General features: G+C 44.0%; 1 protein-coding gene across 1 annotated transcript in view; it reads right to left on the bottom strand.

The window, feature by feature from the left end:
* Positions 1–9,851: 9,851 nt before the first annotated feature.
* Positions 9,852–18,934, bottom strand: part of LOC127224451 (gamma-aminobutyric acid receptor subunit rho-1) — a 30,059-nt gene continuing 20,976 nt past the window's right edge. The window contains exons 6-10 of the mRNA XM_051187470.1: positions 15,246–15,328; positions 14,216–14,356; positions 12,579–12,731; positions 11,242–11,438; positions 9,852–10,187 (exon numbers count right to left, since the gene is read on the bottom strand). Of these exons, the coding sequence (XP_051043427.1) occupies positions 9,909–10,187; positions 11,242–11,438; positions 12,579–12,731; positions 14,216–14,356; positions 15,246–15,328 (853 nt within the window). The 3' untranslated portion in view covers positions 9,852–9,908. The remainder of the gene's footprint in view (positions 10,188–11,241; positions 11,439–12,578; positions 12,732–14,215; positions 14,357–15,245; positions 15,329–18,934) is intronic.

The following is an 18,934-nucleotide window of genomic DNA, read 5'->3' as shown; positions in this document are numbered from 1 at the left end:
ATAGCTGCTAATTTTTGGATCGACTGCCTACTTCCTTGGAATCACCTAGGGTCAGCCAGCTTTCTTTAGACCTCTGCAGTCTAATGACACAGCTTAGGATATTGTGTTTAGGTGTGTGAGATGTTAGTATTTTCAGGTAAGCAGTTTCTGCTATCATGATTGTAATAATTTTTAATAGATGCATGTATAATTTTTAATAGATGCATATTAAAGTTTATGGAAAACTATAAAAGATCTATCTTTAATAGCAGTTATTTTTAATGACATACATGTATCAAAATAGAGATTTCTTAAAAATAAAGCATAAACACCCAAATACAAGGTTATATACTATTTTCTTATTCATAGGATTGTGGAGTTGGTTTCTTTCTCATCTATGTTAATATTTATATAATACGAATTTTAAGGCTAAGTCCTTTGTTTAAAAATGAGTGTTTAGGCTGGACATAGTAGTCATGCCTTTATTCCCAACAAAGAGGAGGCAGAGGCAGGTGGCTCTCTGTAAACTTGAGACCAGCCTGACCTACATAGTGAATTCCTGGACAGCCAGGGCTACAAAGTGAGATCCTGAAAAAAACAAAAACAAAACAATAAACCAAACTAAAGTTGGAATGGGCGACTAGTGCATCAGTGTGTCACACAGGCAGTCCACCATTGTAGATGGAAGATTTTGTTACTGGGTTGGTGGCTAACTTTCATGTCTGGTAGTGTGCATTCAGAGTTCTCCTTGGTCAGTAGGGGCGTAGTCTCCAGTTAAGCACCACTTGGCTTTCTGTGTTCAATGAGACATGTAAGCAAAGCACAGATTTCTTACTCTAAGATGACAGTAAAGGTGTTACAACTTAAAGGGCTTATTAGAGTTCATATCTGGTGTGTCCTCCAAAGGCAATATATTGAGAGCTTGGTCTACACTGGGGTGAGGTGGTGAAATATCACTTTCTACCTATGACGCTTGCCAAAGAATTGAAGTTGAGTTCAAGATTCAGCAAAATCAAGGGACTTAAGGTCCAAGGTGTCTTTACTGGCATTCTGTGGGGTTTTATTTTAGATAGTTCAAAGCTCGAAGCAGAAACTGTGAAAACATACAGACTTTGTCAACACTATCCCCAGATGTGCTCAGAGACAAGTGATGGGAGATGTCTTGTATGCTGTGAATATATATTTCTTTTACTGGCTTATGAATAAATGCTGATTGACCATTAGCCAAGCAGGAAGTATAGTTGGGACTACCAGACTAGGAGAATTCTGGATAGAGGAAGGCAGAGAGGAGCCGCCAGAGAGATGCCATGTAGATTCCAAGAAGATAGGATGTTGGGCATTCTTTAGTAAGGCCATGTAGAAATACATAGATTAATAGTAATGGGTTAATAAGAGAGAGCTAGCCAGTAAGAAGCCTGAGCCATTGGCCAAACAGTTTATAATTAATATAAGCCTCTGTGTCTTTATTTGAGAATAAGGGGCTATAGGACCAGGTGGGACAGAAACTCTATCTACAGACAAGATCTCAGAGCCGAATGGAGGCTGCTTGCATAATGCCCTTGAACATGTAAGAAGCAGGCAACACAGCTGAGGGGCAGGAGGAAACGTTTTACCTGACACATTCCTTGGGCAGGTGGAGACAATTCTCTCAGGGAAGTAAAGAAAATCCTGTGGTAATAGAGTTAACACGTCAGGGTATGAAGGAACGTCTATTATATATAGGCCACAGTGGATTCTTTATATTTAAGGCCCAAGTGGAGTAAGTTAGGTTACCAGGATCATGTACTTGAAGGGACATTGGAATCTTAGCCCTTCTTCTGCTTGTCTCTGCTTCCCAGATGCCATGAGTACAGAGGGACTGTGTGCTTGTCATGATAAGCCATGCTGCTATAGTCCCAAAGAGAAAAGGCCAAACCACTGTGTCAGAAACTGTTGACCAAAATAAGCTGTTCTCTTATCGATTATCCTCAGATATTTTACCAAGGTGACAGCATATTTAAAAAAGGAGTGATACACAACCATAAAGGATAAAATGTCTCTTACTCTTTCTGTCTGTCTGTCTGTCTGTCTGTCTGTCTGTCTCTCTCTCTCTCTCTCTCTCTCTCGTGTGTGTGTGTGTGTGTGTGTGTGTGTGTGTGTGTGTGTGTGTCTGTGTCCATGCACATCTGTGGAGGTCAGCAGAGGGTGTGAGACAGTCTGTTTTATCAGCTTCATCCCCTTGAGACAGGGTCTTTCACTGAACTCAGAGCAAGGTTGTGGTCAACAAGCACCAGCAACCTCCTGTTCCTGCTCCCACAGTGCTGGAGTTACAGGTGTAAGCATGTGACCATACCTGGCCCTTTATGTGGGTGCTGGGGATTTGAACTCAGATCCATACATTTATATAGCAAGTTTTCTTACCTACTGGTACATTCCCCCAGTCCCCTGAATTTTTTTATGTCTGAAGTATCCCTTTGGGTCCTGGTCATTAAAAAAAAAAAAAAAAAGTACACATATTTGTGACTGCATGTGTGCCATAGCACACATTGTGTGACACACTTTTCCTGGGGGGATGCAAACAAACATTATTCACCCCAGATAGAGAGCCGATGACAGACCAAAGAAAGGATACCATCAAAGTCTGGTTGGTGAACTGATGAGTTTTATCAGTCACTTTTGAGCAGAAATGACTCAAAGACAGCTGCGTCACTCAAAGCCTGTACCAGCATGGGTGACAGCTCACAAAGCTGGGAACCTGGAGTGCACTGCACAGCCTGGAGAGTGTCTTCCAGGCAGCGGGTCTGGTCTCTACTTCTCTGATGCAGCTTGGCTGGTCTGAGCCTCTTCCTGGCAGCTTGTCTGAGGATCAAGGCAGCTCAGCTTATCTTGTAGGCAGATCCTATCTCTTTCAGGTGGTGCTGTTAGCATTTACTTGTGCTTGGGGAAGAAGGCGCCTTGTGTATCCTGTCAGTTTCACTGACTTCCTGTATAAAAGTTGAGTTGTTGATTTTGTGATCTTAACTAGCATCTCTGCAGGTTGGAATGTTTTAACTCTCTTTAGAACATCCTATGTCTTAATAATGGCTTCCCTCTAAGAGGGACAGGAAACAGCTACACAACATGTAGGGATCAGAGGACAACTTTCCAGGAGTTGCTTCTCTCCTACCTTGTTGTGGAAGGCTTTTTCCTTGTTTCTGCCACTTTTGTCCTCCAACCTAGCTGACCCACAAGCTTCCTGGTGATTCTCTGCCCCCTAGTGCAGCCCCACCTTTGAAATTTTGAGGTATGTTAAATCTGGAGTTTAGTGTCACATATAAGTAGAGAAGGACTATCTTACTATCACAGTCACCTACCAAGAAGTAAAGAAAGGCATTGTGATGGTTAATCTTGTCACTTTGCCAGGATCTAGAATCCACAAAGACATGTCTTTGGTTGGTCTTTGAGAGCATTTCCAGAGTAATCTACTGAGGAAGAAGAACCTCCCTCAGAGTGGGTAGAACCTTCTAGCTGCAGCCTGGATGTAAAAAGAGCCAAGCAAAAGGCCACCTTGCCTGCCTGCCTAGGTTCTTGATGAGCATATTGCATACATCACTGTTGTTACTGCTGCTATTCTGGCCCCTTCAGAGGCCACCAGCACTCACCAGGAGCCTTTCGTCTGGCCTTCAGTGCCAGATGGGACTGCAGAGTTTATGGACTGTGCAGTGACAGGTTCTTAGCCTCTCCAGCTTAGAGATGACCATTGATGGGCTTGTTCAACTTCTGCTGTATAAGCCACCTCAGCAACCCCATTTTATTATGCATATTCTGTTCCATTACTCTAGAGAACCCTGCCTAATACCAGCACTATGATGTTCAGAGAGTAGAGGGGAAAGCTTTTATCTCCTTTATTTACACCAAAGATCCTCTGCTTTCTATTAATTTCTTGAGTATTTTGAGGGACTCCTGCCAGGGAACCAGGTATAGGTGGACTACAGATCTTCATCTTCCTCTGTTCCTCCAGACCCAACCCCTCAATCTCACCCCAGCTCTGTACCAGAAATCCTGCTACAGCCTTCCCTGCCCCAGCCCTCATCTACTGTGCATCTCACAGATCTTCCCCCCAACCACCTTTCCCCACTGTGGTGATATATTAAAGCTTGCCTGAGGATTCAGAAAGTAAAGCCAGTCTCAAGCTATAGAGATCAGGTAGTGATGATACAGATGATAATACAGGATTTAGGATTAAGAGGTAGATGGATCTCTCTTAGTTCAAGGCCACACTGACTACACAAATTTGGTCCAGTCCTAAAAGAAACAGTTCACACAAAGGTGATCTCAGTATCTGGGACTGCACACCTTTAATCCCAGCATTAGGGAGGTATATAAGACAGGAGCAGGGTCTCAGTCTGAGAGTTAGTCTCTAGCATGTTGAGGAGAGCATAGCACTCTGAGTGAATCTGAGGAGCAGTGAAGTCAGGGGCAGTTTGAGGATCACCTCTTTAGTCTGAGCTGAGGTTGAGGTAAGAGCTAGAGGCTGGCTGCTTTGCTTCTCTGATCTTCAGCTTGAAGCTTCAATCCCAGTATCTATCTCTGAGTCTTTTATTTATTGTGCTATACCCCACTTATTGCTTTATCTCACTCTCCAACTCTGCAGGCATACCAGGGAAAGCAGATAGGCTGACTTCAGCTCTTCTCCTCTCCTTCTGCCCCTCCATTCACACCCTGCAACCCCCACCCCAGCTCTGTAGCAGAACATCTGCTGTGGTCTTCCTTTTCTCTCCAACCCCATTCCCAAGGACCACAAAGACCTTCTCTTCCAACCTTGCTTCCCCCAACACATTCCAGTATCCCAGCCTCCAACACCAGCAGGCATTATTCCCTAAGCCCTGGGGTCTGAGGGCATATCCCTCAGACTCCTAGCCTGTCCCCATTCTTAAGTGTCAGCTCCCAATATCCAGAAACACATTTTACCTGGAACTCTCAGTGGCCACAACTCTCAGGTCCAAAGAAAATTTACCACCAGGCAACACACAGTCATCAAACTCTCTAAGAATCTAGAGAGAAAACAGAAACCAAGGAACAAAACAACCATCCGACAAAGACAAATCTAGAAACCAGCACTTAGACTTATTGTCATTTCAATCCCAGATGCCTAGAGGCCAGTATAAAAACAACAATAGTAACCAGGGCAGTATAATCTCCATATAGTTCAACTATCCTACCACAGCAGGCCAAATTCCAACAAAGTGAAGCACAAGAAACTAACTAACTAAAACTGCCTGTATGAAAGGGAAACAAAGAAATCCAGGAAAACACAAACAAACAGTGAAAGGAAATGAATATAACTATTTAAGACCTGAAAGTGGAAATCAAATCAATAAAGAAACCCAAAATGAGGCAATTCTGGAAATGAAAAATTTAGGAATTCAAACAGGGACTACAGAGGCAAGTTTCACCAACAAAATACAAGAGCTAGAAGAGAGAATCTCAGGTGTTGAAGGTATGACAGAAGAAATGGATATATTGGTCAAAGAAAATGTTAAATATAAAAAAAACTCCTGACACAAAACACCCAGGAAATCTGGGACACTATGAAAACACCAAACCTAAGAATAATAGGCATCAAAAAAGGAGAAGAATCTCAGCTCAAAGGCCCCAAAAATATTTTCAGCAAAATCATAGAAGAAAATTTTCCTAAAGAGGAGATTCCTATAAAGGTCTAAGAAGCATACAGAACCCAAATAGACTGGAACAGAAAAGGAAGTTCCCTTGGCACATAATTATCAAAACACTAAATGTACAGAACAAAGAAAGAGTATTAAAAGCTGCAAGAGAAAAAGACCAAGAAACAAATAAGAGCAGACTTATCAGAATAACACCAGACTACTCAATGGAGACCCTTAAATCCAGAAGGGCTTGGAGAGATTGCTGCAGGCTCTAAGAGACCACAGATGCCAGGCCAGACTACTATATTCCGCAAAACTTTCAATCACAATAGATGGAGAAAATAAGATATTTCATGACAAAGGGAGACCCACAGCCAGACACTAATGGGAGACATATAGGGGATAATAGGTTTAGATGGGGGAGGCGGGGAAGGACTGGAAAGAGTAGAGGGAGGGCAACTCATAATCAGGATATATTGTGTAAGAAAAAAGAATATTTCCAATAAAAGGAAAAAAGGAGTTTGGAGGGCTAGAGAGATATAGCTCAGTAGGTACCTGATTGTTGCAAGCATGAGGTCCTGGTTAAAATTCTCAGAACCCATAGGAAAGCTGAGTATGGGAGTGTTGCATGTAAGCCCAGTGCTGCTCCAGAGACAGGAAGATCCCAGGGCCTTCCTATGCAGCCAGTTTAGCCAGAAAACACACTTGAAGTTCAATGAGAGACTGTCTCCAAAATGTGGGAAGATGGGAAGTGATTGGGGAAAGACATCCCAGTGTTAACTTCTGGCTTCTACATATCGATACAGACAAGCACACATGCATACACACACACACACACACACACACACACACACATGCACGCACACACAAAGACACACACGCACGCACACACACAAAGATACACACACACACGATTACCAAATGTAGTTGGGACATCATACCTACTACAGGGGTCCATTTATTCAACTAACTTTGATAAAACATTATTGATAATAACACACATTAGTATTGAACATATGCAGACATTTTCATGTGTGCATGGTGTATGCATATGTGTATGGTGGCTTCACACGTTTGAATGTGCACTCATCAAGACCAGAGGAGACTGTCAGGTGTCTTGCTCTATTATTGTCCACAGATCCCTTAGAGACAAGGCCTCTTTCTGAATCTAGAGCTAGGCTAGAGGCCAGAAAGCCCCAGAAGTTCTCCTGTCTCTACTTTGTGCTCCCTCCACACACTATAGCGCTAGTGTTGCAGACATGACCACACACAGCTTTCTGGTGATTTCAACCTGGTTTCTTAAATTTGAGCATTAGTGCTCTTACCCATTGAACCATCTCTCCATTCCCCAGATTTTTTTTTGTTACTCCCTAAATGATATAAATATTTATAAAGTATTAGGTGTATTGTATTGCAAATGGATTTCCGTGGGCATGATGGTGTTGTGTGACACTGTTCCTATATGTATCTGAGCAAACGTGTACCACACCAGATAGGAAATCAATGACAGACCAAATTAAGGATACCACCAAAGTCCAACTTGGTGAAGCAATGAGATTTATTGGGGTTACTTCAAGGTACAGAAATGATTCAAAGACAGCTACATCACCAAACCCCCCCCATCATGGGTGAAAGCTCACAATAGCTGAAAAATCTGGAGCTCACTGCATGACTTGCAGGCAGCTGGATGGGTTGGAAAGTGTCCCTTCCAGGTAGCTTGGCTGGTCTTTGCCTCTGCCAGACAGCTTAGCTCACCTGAAAGTGATTCTTGGTGGCTTCTATTGCTTATATATACTTGGTGGAGGGCAATAGTTTTTAATCTATTTAGTTTCAGGAACTTCCTGAAACTTTTGAGTTGCTTGCTTTCTGAGCATACTTGAATAGGCCTCTTCTCTGTGGGATGGAGGGCACCATCTTCTTTTAGCACATCCTAAGGAGCTTCCCTCCAACTTGAGGAGATTGCTACAGAACAAATGGTTCAGAGACAAGGCTTCTAAAGAAGTAACTCATGTTAAATGAGGCCATTGATGTGTGCCTGACCGAATATAACTAGGGAGAAAGGTATCTGGACATTGGTGGGTACAAAGGAAAGAAGGCAAGGACTCATCAAGGTGATAGCCATAGGAAAGTCAGGAGGAGAGGCCTCTGGGGAAACCACATCTGCCAGCGCCTTGACCTTATCCACTAGTCTCTAGAACTTTGAGAGAAGTAATCTCTGTTGATCAAGCCATTTGGTCCAAAGTCTTTTGATATAGGAGGTTAGCAGACTAGTAGAGCATTCTACTAGAGCATTCTACACACTGCCTCAAATGCTATGGTATTCCAAACAGTAGGTAAGGTTTAGTTTATATCTGGAAACCTAGACAGCTCAGTGGCCCTAGTGCTGAGGGAGAAGACAGTGGCAAAGATGTTGACTTTAACGGTAGTTGTTTCATAAAATAAAAATGAGAAATCAATCTTTCTAACCCTCACATAGTTCATGGTTGGCCTCCAATATGCTATAAAGCTAAGGCCAGCTTTGAACTCTAGGTCCTCCCACTTCTACTTTCCAAGTGTTGAGATTACAGGAATGTCAAATCATGCTTGGCAAAACAGTCATTTTGATATGATATCAATGATAATTAATGGTGTAATTTATGTCCTTATAAGTTTACTACTTGAGTTTGCAAAAAGCTTTTGGTGACCTTTTATTGGGGTAAATGAAAGATTATCTTCTAAGTAAGGCTTTGCAAACAGTTCTTTTTAACATCAGAATAAAATATAGCCGTGCATATATTTAGTGTTGATCCGTCCAGGTAACTTTGAAATGATGGGAGATAAAAGGACATATATGAAGAGAAGTTTCCTAACACAGAGGACAGTGTGTCTCTTAGACAACCTCCATATTTATTAATATGTTCCACAATGTTAAATTATAACTTACGTCTCACTAAACTCTGAACACAACCACAGTTAAAGGGCTGTAACTAAGGTAAATTGGCTTAGTGGCTGCTGGGATGACTAGATACCTCTATGAGTGAAAGATGTGGCCCAGAGAAAAGGCCATACTGTTAAATGCTGTTTGGGCAAATTTGGTTGCAGTTGTTATATGTCTTCTAGATAAACAACATGAATGCTTATTTTTTAAATATTATTTAAAAATAATACATCAAGTTATAATTCATGACTGGCATCAGTTGTCACTGGGTCACCTTATCTGGTCACTTGTATACTCAGTCTAGATGACCTAAACAGTGCTGGATCTCACTGGGTAAAATGCAGATGCCTGTCTGTTTTGCTTTTTCATGTTATTCTCTCTCTCTCTCTCTCTCTCTCTCTCTCCAGGGTTTCTCTGTAACTTTGGAGGCTATTATGAAACTTGCTGGCTGGCCTTGAACTCACAGAGATCCGCCTGCCTCTGCCTCCTGAGTGCTGAGATTAAAGGTGTGCAACACCACCTCCGGGCTTTTATGTTATTTTCTCTTAAGAAATTGTGTGCTTATCATTTTCATGAGCTATAAGCACCCCCAAGTTTCCTAGAAATGCTGATTATTTGGAAGAAATTAATACTTCTTCAAGCTCCTCGGGGATAATATCATGCTACTGAGAAAAGATTTCAGTCTGAAGAAATACGTGCTCCATGTAGAGAGGTACAAAACAGTGACTAGAAAGCAGGGAAAGAACATGCTTCTCTACTAACCTCCGCAAAACAGACAGAATGCATCACGTATCCCTGCCTTCAGTGTTTCTCTACCAGAGAAGAGTCAGAAGTCTAAAGAGCATTTCCTATAATGGGAGATACCCACAACTTGTTAAAGAGATCCTGTGGGCTTCACTGCCTTTCATTAACTATGGGGGAATACAGAGCAGGTGCATAGACAGACTGAAGCATGACCTTTCATCAGAATGGGTTTATGTGAAGGTGGGCTGCATGCAAGTGAGTTTTATTCAGGTACTCCCCAGTTCTACCCAGTCTAAGCACACAGTGCCACCCATGATGGAAGCCCTCCGTGTGACCAGCATCCAGAACCCCAACACTGAATCGCAGCATGTCCATATGTGATCTCTGTGCTCTTCCTGGGATCTAGGGACAACTAATATCAGTTTCTACCATGACAAATTCCTGCAATGCCTCGTATAATGTTGTGTATACAATTGATGCTTAACACATGCAAAAACGGTGTCTGTTAGTGCAGCATTGGACAGCTAAAGAAAGGACAGTGAAAACCCAGGTGGGCACTGGGGTGGTTTTCAACCATGCTTTGTCATTTTACAACAGTTTCTGTGGTGTATAGAAATCATGAAGAGGGTAAGAGGTACAGAATTCTAAGAGAAAATTGACCAGTATATCAGATTGAATAAGATGTAAGCAGCTGGGAAAATGATCCTGGAGTACTTATCAATGGCATGGGTGTTGATCCTCATGCTCACATAGCTGCCTCTCTGGCTTTTCCTCTCTGAGGCCAGGGTCAGCTGCACCATCATCCTGTCGGGCTTCTCTCCATTCTCGGGCATGTAGCCACTCAGGTCATTCACTTCCCCGTCACTGTAGCTGCCATCCAGCATCACTCCTCGCGGCTGGGGCAGTCCGCAGGTGCAAGAGATCTGCAAACACACAGGGCTGTGTGAGCTGAGCACTGTCCCTCAGATGCCTGAGAAAGCACTGTGCCTCTTTTAGTCTCAGTTTGGGGGGAAGATAAAAGAAAAAATGATGATGGTGGTCACTGTGAGCATCCTAAGACAGCTGTGAGCCAGGCACTGTATCAGAGAGCTTACCAATAGCTTCAAGAGGGTTGACGCATCAGCATGGTGCTGAGAATGGGGTCATGAACAAACATCTATGCATTAACTTGTAGGAAAGAGCATGACACTGCACCAGAGGCCAACAAAACCAACACTGGCTTGCCCTGTCCTCCATGAAGTTGTAATCCCTGAGCTCATACCATGTCCCCTTTGGGGACAGTGGGGACAAACTCAGGGCCTTGTATATGTTAGACAAGGGTACTGTACTGAGCTACACCCTTTTTCATTTTTCATTTGAGACAGTCTTGCTAAGTTGCCCAGGCTGGCCTCCAACTTGTGACTCTCCTCCCGAGTAACTGGATTATAGGTTGGTGACATCACACCTGCACCAAATCTTCATAAAAATGTTTATAGATGATGTTATTTGGTTGGGATTGAAAGATGGCACTTTGGGAGTATATGGTAAGGCATTGATAGGAGAGAGGGCCTCTAAGTTGTGGGCTGGGAAGGAAAAGGAAGGGCAGGAGGAAAGATGACAAGAAATGATGGGAGATATGAGGTCATATAAGAAGGAAAGTTTCTTAGGATACAGGATGGTTGCTCCTGGAGGGACGTTTTAAACCACTCCATATTTGTTAACAGTATGTCCCACAGTGTTAAATTATCATTAATGTACCTCCTGGAATTCTCTCACTAAAATGAACACAACCACAATTAAATGGACCATGCCTTAATTTGGTTTAGTAGCTGCTGGCATGCACACACTGAATGGATGCCTTTATTGAACGCAAGATGTAAATGTCAAATATTAATGGCCATGGCTGGGAGTAAGCTGAGATGAGGAGAACATCACAGCCTCATTTTAAAATCTTCCCCCATTCCAGCGGTAGCCCAGTCTATGTCATGGTAAAGTCACCTTCTCCCGGAGCTTCCGTTCCTTCCGCTCCTGCACTGTGGTCAGGTAGTTGACGGCTGCGTACTCCAGCACTGAGAGGAACACGAACACAAAGCTGACCCAGAGGTAGATGTCCACGGCTTTGATGTAGGACACTCGGGGCATGGAGGCGTTCACACCCGTGATGATGGTGGACATGGTCAGCACCGTGGTGATGCCTGCCATGAACAGTGAGAAATAAGCACATGCTTGCTTTTGCCAGACACTGTAGACCTTCTTCCTCGGTGGCTCTGCCTTTTGTTCTGCCTTGGCTTGGATGGCAGTGCCTGCTCCCTTCTGGTGAGTACCCTCCTGTCTTCGAGAGCTAGCTATCACAAGTCTCTACCTGCTCCTCTGCCCCTTGTCCCTCCATACGCTGACATATCCATTACAGCACCAATCACATCCTCTCTGCAGAACATCCCAGACACTTTGGCATGAAGGAATTTCCTTCCACTGATTCAAGAAAGGAGATATAGATATAAGCAATCATGTGGTGAAGGAAGGCATAGGGTTTATTTCAACACCATGTCCTTGATGTCATAAACATTCTATAATCCTGGGCCTGTCTCTTCAGCTGACGGCCACCCCATACTGGACCTGTGTGCCCCTCCAGCAGGACTACCCTAAGCTTCTTGACATACATTTCACCAGGGTTGTTTTATTTATAGGAGACAGATGTTATGAGAGCCCACAGGCACCCAACACAGTAGCTGTTGGAATGACAACTAACTGCTGCAGAAAAGGGCATTGTCTGTGGAAATTGCCCACGACTGCAAATTAAGCTCAGAACATTTGCTTGGAAAACATTAAGTCACAGAGGACTGGCCTAAGGGCCAGCTCAAACCATTTCACCGAAGCCTGATGGGTCACCGTGTCACTTGGAACCTGTGCTGTCTGAGCTGTAGCAGTGGCTGTGACTAAGTGGGCTCAGTGTCTAAGATGAGAACATTTAATGGAGTACTGAGAAAGGGAGAACGTGTATGAAAACTCGGAATTCTGGCTGAAGATACCATGGGACCCAAGTCTTTTCATTTTTAATAATTCCCTTGAGAAACATTGATACAGAATACATTCTACAGACCAGCAGGGAAAGCACCCAAAGACCAGGGGCCCCCTGCCCCTGCTGCTTGGAGGGACAGCCACAGGGGTCTGGACAGATTTCCATATGGCACTTAGATTGTGTGGTGCTACTTGAATCCATGTCTTGAAGCATTTCCAAGTCATGCTATAAAGAAGAGTACAGGGCCCGCTTGAGAAGCCTGAAAGGAACGCCTTGGATTTTCAGACGTGTAATACAGGCATGAAACAGTCCTTACCTAAGGGGACTCTGGCAGGCACAGCTCTGCGGTCAATCCAGAAGGACACCCAGGACAGCATGACCATGAGGGTGGCAGGGAAGTAGGTTTGGAGCAAGAAGAAGAAGATATGACGACGTAAAGTGAAGTTGATGTATAGACGGTTGTACCAGCCTGGGGACACAGAAGGAAGACAGAGCATGCCACATAGCTGCGTGGCTCCTTTGGGAAACATATTTGTAGAATCGTAATTGTCTTAGGCCTCCACTGAAACCATACCTCAGTGGCAGTGACATGTGGTAACCCTCACCACCTATGTGAACCCACTGTAAGGAATCTCTGTCCCCTTCACAAACACAAAGGGAACCCCTTGAGAGGGTCATTTAAAGTCTTGTTTCCCAAAATATGGCCCAAGGCCCATCAGCCTCATGGTCACATGGAAGCTTCTTAGAATTTCAGGCATTTTCAGGACTTAGAAAGTTCAGAACTTTCGGAAGACTGAGACCTAAACAACCAAGCTCAAGTGTGAGAGAGGCATCATTTGAGTTGGGCTAGCACACTAAATTGGGTATCAGTGCTCTCTAATGGATCAGGATGAGCTTACAAGGTGAAGGGCCAGCAAGAGAAACTGCAGAACCTTCTGAGAAGCAAGGATGGAGAGTGTTAACCCTTAGCTGTCTACCGGTACAAGCCAGCAGCTGGGGAAGGCCACAGAGCACAGCCTCAGGCAATAGGAGGTGAAGAGGCCATTACAGACCTTTAACTTATGTAGTCACAGCCTGATCCACATGTTGACCATGGGGTATGGATAGTAGTGGTGTACCCTGGGAGACAGAGAACAGCAGTCTGAATTGAAACTTGTTTCTTGTTATTGAGGAGAGACTCTGATGAGTATTTCAGGGATACATTGCCAACTTAACAAGGCAATCATCTCAAATAGACCCACTCACATGGCTTCCCTTGGAGCCTTGACTAATATTTCCTAGGGTATTATCTCCGATACATTAGTGGCTCAAAAATTACCTACAAGCCAGCTGGTAGTGGCACACGCCTTTAATCCCAGCATTTAGGGGGCAGAGACAGATGGACCTCTGTGAGTTTGAGGCCAGCCTGGTCTACAGAGCTAGTTCCAGGACAGGTTCCAAAGCTACAGAGAAACCCTGTCTCAAAAAAGAAAGAAACAAACAAACAAAAAACTACCTTTAAAGCTAATTGCCTTGGAGCACACCTATAACCTCAGCACTGGTGATACTGAGCCAGAGGCGTGACTTGGATACATAGCATATGAGTTTAGCAACTGGGATGCATAGTATATAATAAGTTCAACAGTCTGGATGCATAGTGTATAATGAGTTCACCAGCTTAGATACATAACGTATAATAATGAGTTCACAAGCCTGGCTACATAGTGTATAATAATGAGCTCACAAGCCTGGCTACATAGTGTATAATGAGTTGAGTGAGGGTAGCATGGACAATGGAGTGAGACCCTGTCTCAAAGGAGAACCACTCACTAGACTTCATTTAGGACTCTGGCCTTTTGTTTCTAAGATCTGTGCACTTGATGTGACAACCAAATCACATGCTTTCTTAACAGAGCCTGAACCATCTGGCCAAGACAATGCCTCCCCGGCACTCACCGCATGTTCTGGGCTCACCTGTACTGCTGTAGAAGGCTAGTTTCGTGGTGGTATGAAATTCCTGAATGAGGAACTGAGAGAGAGAGATCCTCTCATCTGTCTTTAAGGAGTCGTTGCCTTTTTTCCAGTATAGCATGAGGTCATCTTCTGTGTAGGCATCTGGGAAGAAGGGAGCCATGGTCAGGCAGAGGGCGACAGAAAAGCCAGGGCCATCTGCGGGGCCCTGTGACACTGTGTCCTAAGCCACATAGACTACTTGGCTTGGGGTAAGATAGCAAACTGCAATCTAAGCAATACAGACAGACAACTCCAGTTTATCCTAGTTTCTCAAAAGTTATCAGAGCAAGGCTTCTGAGTTAAAGGGCTCATGGTCCCAACAAAAAGCCTGACCCTAAATCCAGCTGCAATAACTGTAAATGATAGTGCTGCTTGTGGGATGGAGACAGTTAGATGCTGGCAAGATTTCATATGGTTCCACTGTGGCCTGGGACCCAATGGGCTCTTTCTTTTCTTGCACTGGGTTCATCACTTGAGGGCTAGGTCATGACCCACTCTCAGGCAGCTCAAGTGAAAAGGGGGTTTATCCTCAGGCCAGTTGTGTTCATTTCCTCAAAATCTGGCAGACATAACCATGGTCTCACCCACTCGGGGCTTCCATGTGCCAGCACATGGCATTCAGGTGAGGCCACTGGGCCCAACCACACAAGCACATTTGCTGCTGAACATAACTGAGGTGAAACCTCTTGGAGCAGCAGGTCGTATCTGCCTATGTGTGAGCTATTCTTCAAGGCCGGCTAAGCCTTGGCTGTGTGACAGGAGACCTCACGTGTCAACTGGCTAGGTCTGGTACACATGTATTGAACCAGACACTAACCCATGAAGTGACTAGCATTTCAGTGAGCAGGCTTTGGGTAAAGGAGATTCTCCCAGGTCACCCTGGAGAGTCTGATGCCAGGAGTGAAAGGCAGGAGGGTAAGAGCAGAGTTCTTGGGAGACTGTCACCTGCCACCGGGAGAAGTGTTTAGAAGCGTTGGCTGCACCTACTCACAGCTTTCAATTTCCAGGGAGCAGGTCTGCGTGTCCAGGGGAAACCTGCTGAAGTCCATGTTGCACATCGCTGTCACTGTAACTCTAGAAACAAAAAGACACAACACAGCGTTTCAGCACCTGCTGGGGACAGATGAGAAATGATGAAGCAGACAGAAAAGGCCCTGCTTCCTGGCTCCAGTTCCTAAGGAGCGTGCTGACATGCTTTCAGAGTTCTCTCTAGTATTTATGTTTAACATTAGATGTGCAAGGCAAATGAAGACCTCTGCTAACACCAGCACATTCCGAGGATCTGGAGATATAATGCTGCCAGTTAGTATAGCAATGTAAAACACACACACACACACACACACACACACACACACACATACACTTTTAATTTATTTAAATGGTTGTTGAAAGAAATAAGTATTCCCCAAATAGAAGTGTCCAGATATTTACTTCACTAATAACTAGTCAAAGTTCACTGCTTGTTAATGATATTAGCAAACTTCATGGTTTGCTCTGCTCCTGCGGTTGATGTCATCTACTGTTCTGTGAGGTAGAACACTGTGGAGCAGTGGACCCATGCCTGACACTGGTCAGAGGTGGAGAGCCTGAGACCAGAGAGGCCACAGGCCCAGGGGAAAACTTACTATTATGCTAAAGGAACACAACAATAAAATGACAGCTGAGGACATTCTGCCATGCACGTAGATCAGGGCCTCAGTCCTCACTGGAGAAGCTGGCAGTGATAGGGGTTGACAGAGTCCCACAAGCAATGCACAGAGAGGGGCAGACTTTGAAGCACTCATCCCTAAAAGGAATTTGTGCTAATGTATTATTTATGATTTAATAAAGCTTGCTTGAAGGATCAGAATACAAAGCTAGCCAAAGACATAGAAGCTGGATGGTGGTGGTGGCACACACCTTTAATCCTGGGACTCAGGAGACAGAGGCAGATGGATCTCTGTGAGTTCAAGGCCACCCAGAGCTACATGAGAGGGAATCAGTCTAAAAGAGAAACAGAGCTCATGGCTTCAATCACAGCACTAGAGCGGTATATATAAGGAAGAAGCAAAGGATCTCATGTGAGACTCAGTTTCCAGTCACAGGGAAGACAGGATCAGCTTGAACCCCAATATCTGTCTCAGGGTTTCTATTATTTGTGCTACAGCAATGTCTTTATCAAACACCCCCACCTCCCCACCTCCTACTCCATTCCCGCCCCCCCCCCCCGCACTCAAGGCTCCTCATGTATCTTTGCAGAAGAGACTATAAGAGGCAGAGTTATGGGTGACTCCAAGGAAATAGTATTTTCTAGACATAATAGAGCAGATCCACGTATAAATTCACAGAGACCATGACAGCACACGTAAGTTTAAACCAGACAAAACCCCATCACTGAGAGGGAAGAGGGCAGAATGGCCTACCCTTAACCAAGGAGCTGATACCTGCTAGGAAACTCACAACTGATGTCTGCTAGGAAAGGGAAAATCAGTTTTCTCCAATGGAGTGTCACTGAATATGTCACCACACTTCAGGGCAGGCCCCTTACCCAGGAGTAGTTGGCCAACACAAAACAGACCTTCTGTATTTTTGTGTGCTTTTTGTTTCGTTTTGGTAGTTTCTGTCTTATTGAATTTTGTTTTTATTTTATGGCTATTGTTTTGTTTATAGAGAGAAAGAACATGAAGTTGGATGGGTCGGGAGGTGGGGAAGATCTAAGAGGAGATGGGGCAGGGAAAGAATATGACCAAAATATATTGTATGGAAAAATGTTTTTTATAAAAAAAATAAAAACAAATAAGCAGGGGCTGGAGAGATGGCTCAGTGGTTTAGAGCACTGATTGCTCTTCCCAGTTCAATTCCTAGCATCCACATGGCAGCCCACAGCTGTCTTTAACTCCAGGACACCCTCACCCAGACATACATGCAGGCAAAACATCAATGCACATAAAAAATAAAATATAAAAATCCAAGTATACAAAGAGTAAAACATTTAATGTGTGTGTTTAAAGCCATTGCTTTGAGAACAATATTCAGGAATTTCTCATCCAGTATTTGAGAGCTGCACCCACATTGGCAAGTAGAGTATGCATACCTTGGACAAGAGGTTTATTCCTTCTCACTTCTTACTTAATAACATTAATAAAAGCATCAGTCTACACTAATTTGTCATCTAAACATGCAAAGCAGATTCTTGTTATGTTTACTGGGGTCTCATTTTGCAGAACTTTTGTTGATGGAAGAATTATAAAAACTGGGAAATGGTTTCACATAAAATAGGAAATCAGTGTTTGTGTTAAAAATACATGGAAGTTACAAGAGTACCATGTGTTCTATTTCACTTGTAGATGATACACTTCTGTCTTAGTTCTGTTTCCCATTGCTGTGGCAAAATACCTTGACAAAAACAGCTTAGGGCTAAGGGTTTAGTTTACTTGGCTCTCGGACCTAGGTTGTCTCCAGCCCTGTGCAGAAATCAAGGGCAGGAACGTGAAGCTGCTCGTCACAGCAACCCACAGTCAGGAGCAGAGAGCAATGAACAAATGATGTACCTTAGTGCAGATAATTCTCTTTTTATTCAGTTCAGGACCCTAATCTCTGGGAAAGGTGCTGCCCACAGTGGTGTGTCTTCCCGTATCAGTGAACATTAATTATCTAAATAATTATCTTAATTAGATAAGCCCACACACCCCAGCCTGATCCAGACAAGTCCTCACTGAGGCTCCCATCCCAATGATCGTAAATTGTGTCATGTTGATGATTAAAACCATCACAGCATCCTTTATATCAGCAATATTTATAATAACTCATGTGCACACATGCATGCACACACACACACACACACACACACACACACACACACACATCCTGACAAGCAGTTGATAAACATTTACTGGTACGCCAGTGGTTATAGGTGTGATGGTCTGGTTCTCTGAAATTCTCTAGGACTGTAGGGCTGTATAGGTTTGTTGGAGAATTTTATCTTGAAATGAGGTGTCTTAAGATGCTCAGAAATGAGGATTCCAGAGAGAACCAGGCTGATATTGCTAGAGAAGGAAATGATGATCCATGAGATCCCCAGGGACATCCTACAGGAGATGTACTTCCAATCAAGGGAATGAAAATCCCGTGCCTGCACTGCTTAGATCCCAGCCAGGATGAGGACTGAGGCATCATTACAGATATCCCTGGGACATTGAGACGGGAAGTAACTAATTAGTATATGGGTTTGTCTTTGCAGTTCTTCAGCACCTGAGCAAAGTATGTCATCCCAAAGCACACCATCCATACGGTATATGGGAGCCAATCCCAGACAGTGACCACTCCCTTCTGGGAGTCTGAGCTTGCTCCACCCCAGGGAGGTGAGGACCTCCTTCTAAAGCTGTCCTTGTACAGGGCCTCTGTGGAGAGCAGTGTCCACTGGCAGCTCAACACTCCCAAGGCATCTGGGCTCCTGAGAAATCTCCCTCCTCCCTCCCATCCCCCTTCCTTCTTTTTCCTTTTTCTTCTTTTGGCAGTACTGGTGGGATCCAGGCCTCACACTTGCTAGGCAAGCATTCTGTCACTGAGCTGCACACCCCCAGCCTTAGATTTTATTCTTGACACTGCAAACAGGACACTCAGAATGACACTGTCATCAGAGTCCCATGGTGTTTCAGGATGAAAATTATGTTGGTCAGGCAAGGCAAATGAGTCTATTTA

This window comes from Phodopus roborovskii, unplaced genomic scaffold (genome assembly GCF_943737965.1).
Source record: "Phodopus roborovskii unplaced genomic scaffold, PHOROB, whole genome shotgun sequence".
Classification (NCBI taxonomy): Eukaryota; Metazoa; Chordata; class Mammalia; order Rodentia; family Cricetidae; genus Phodopus; species Phodopus roborovskii.
This window is presented reverse-complemented; position numbering and strand designations above follow the sequence as displayed.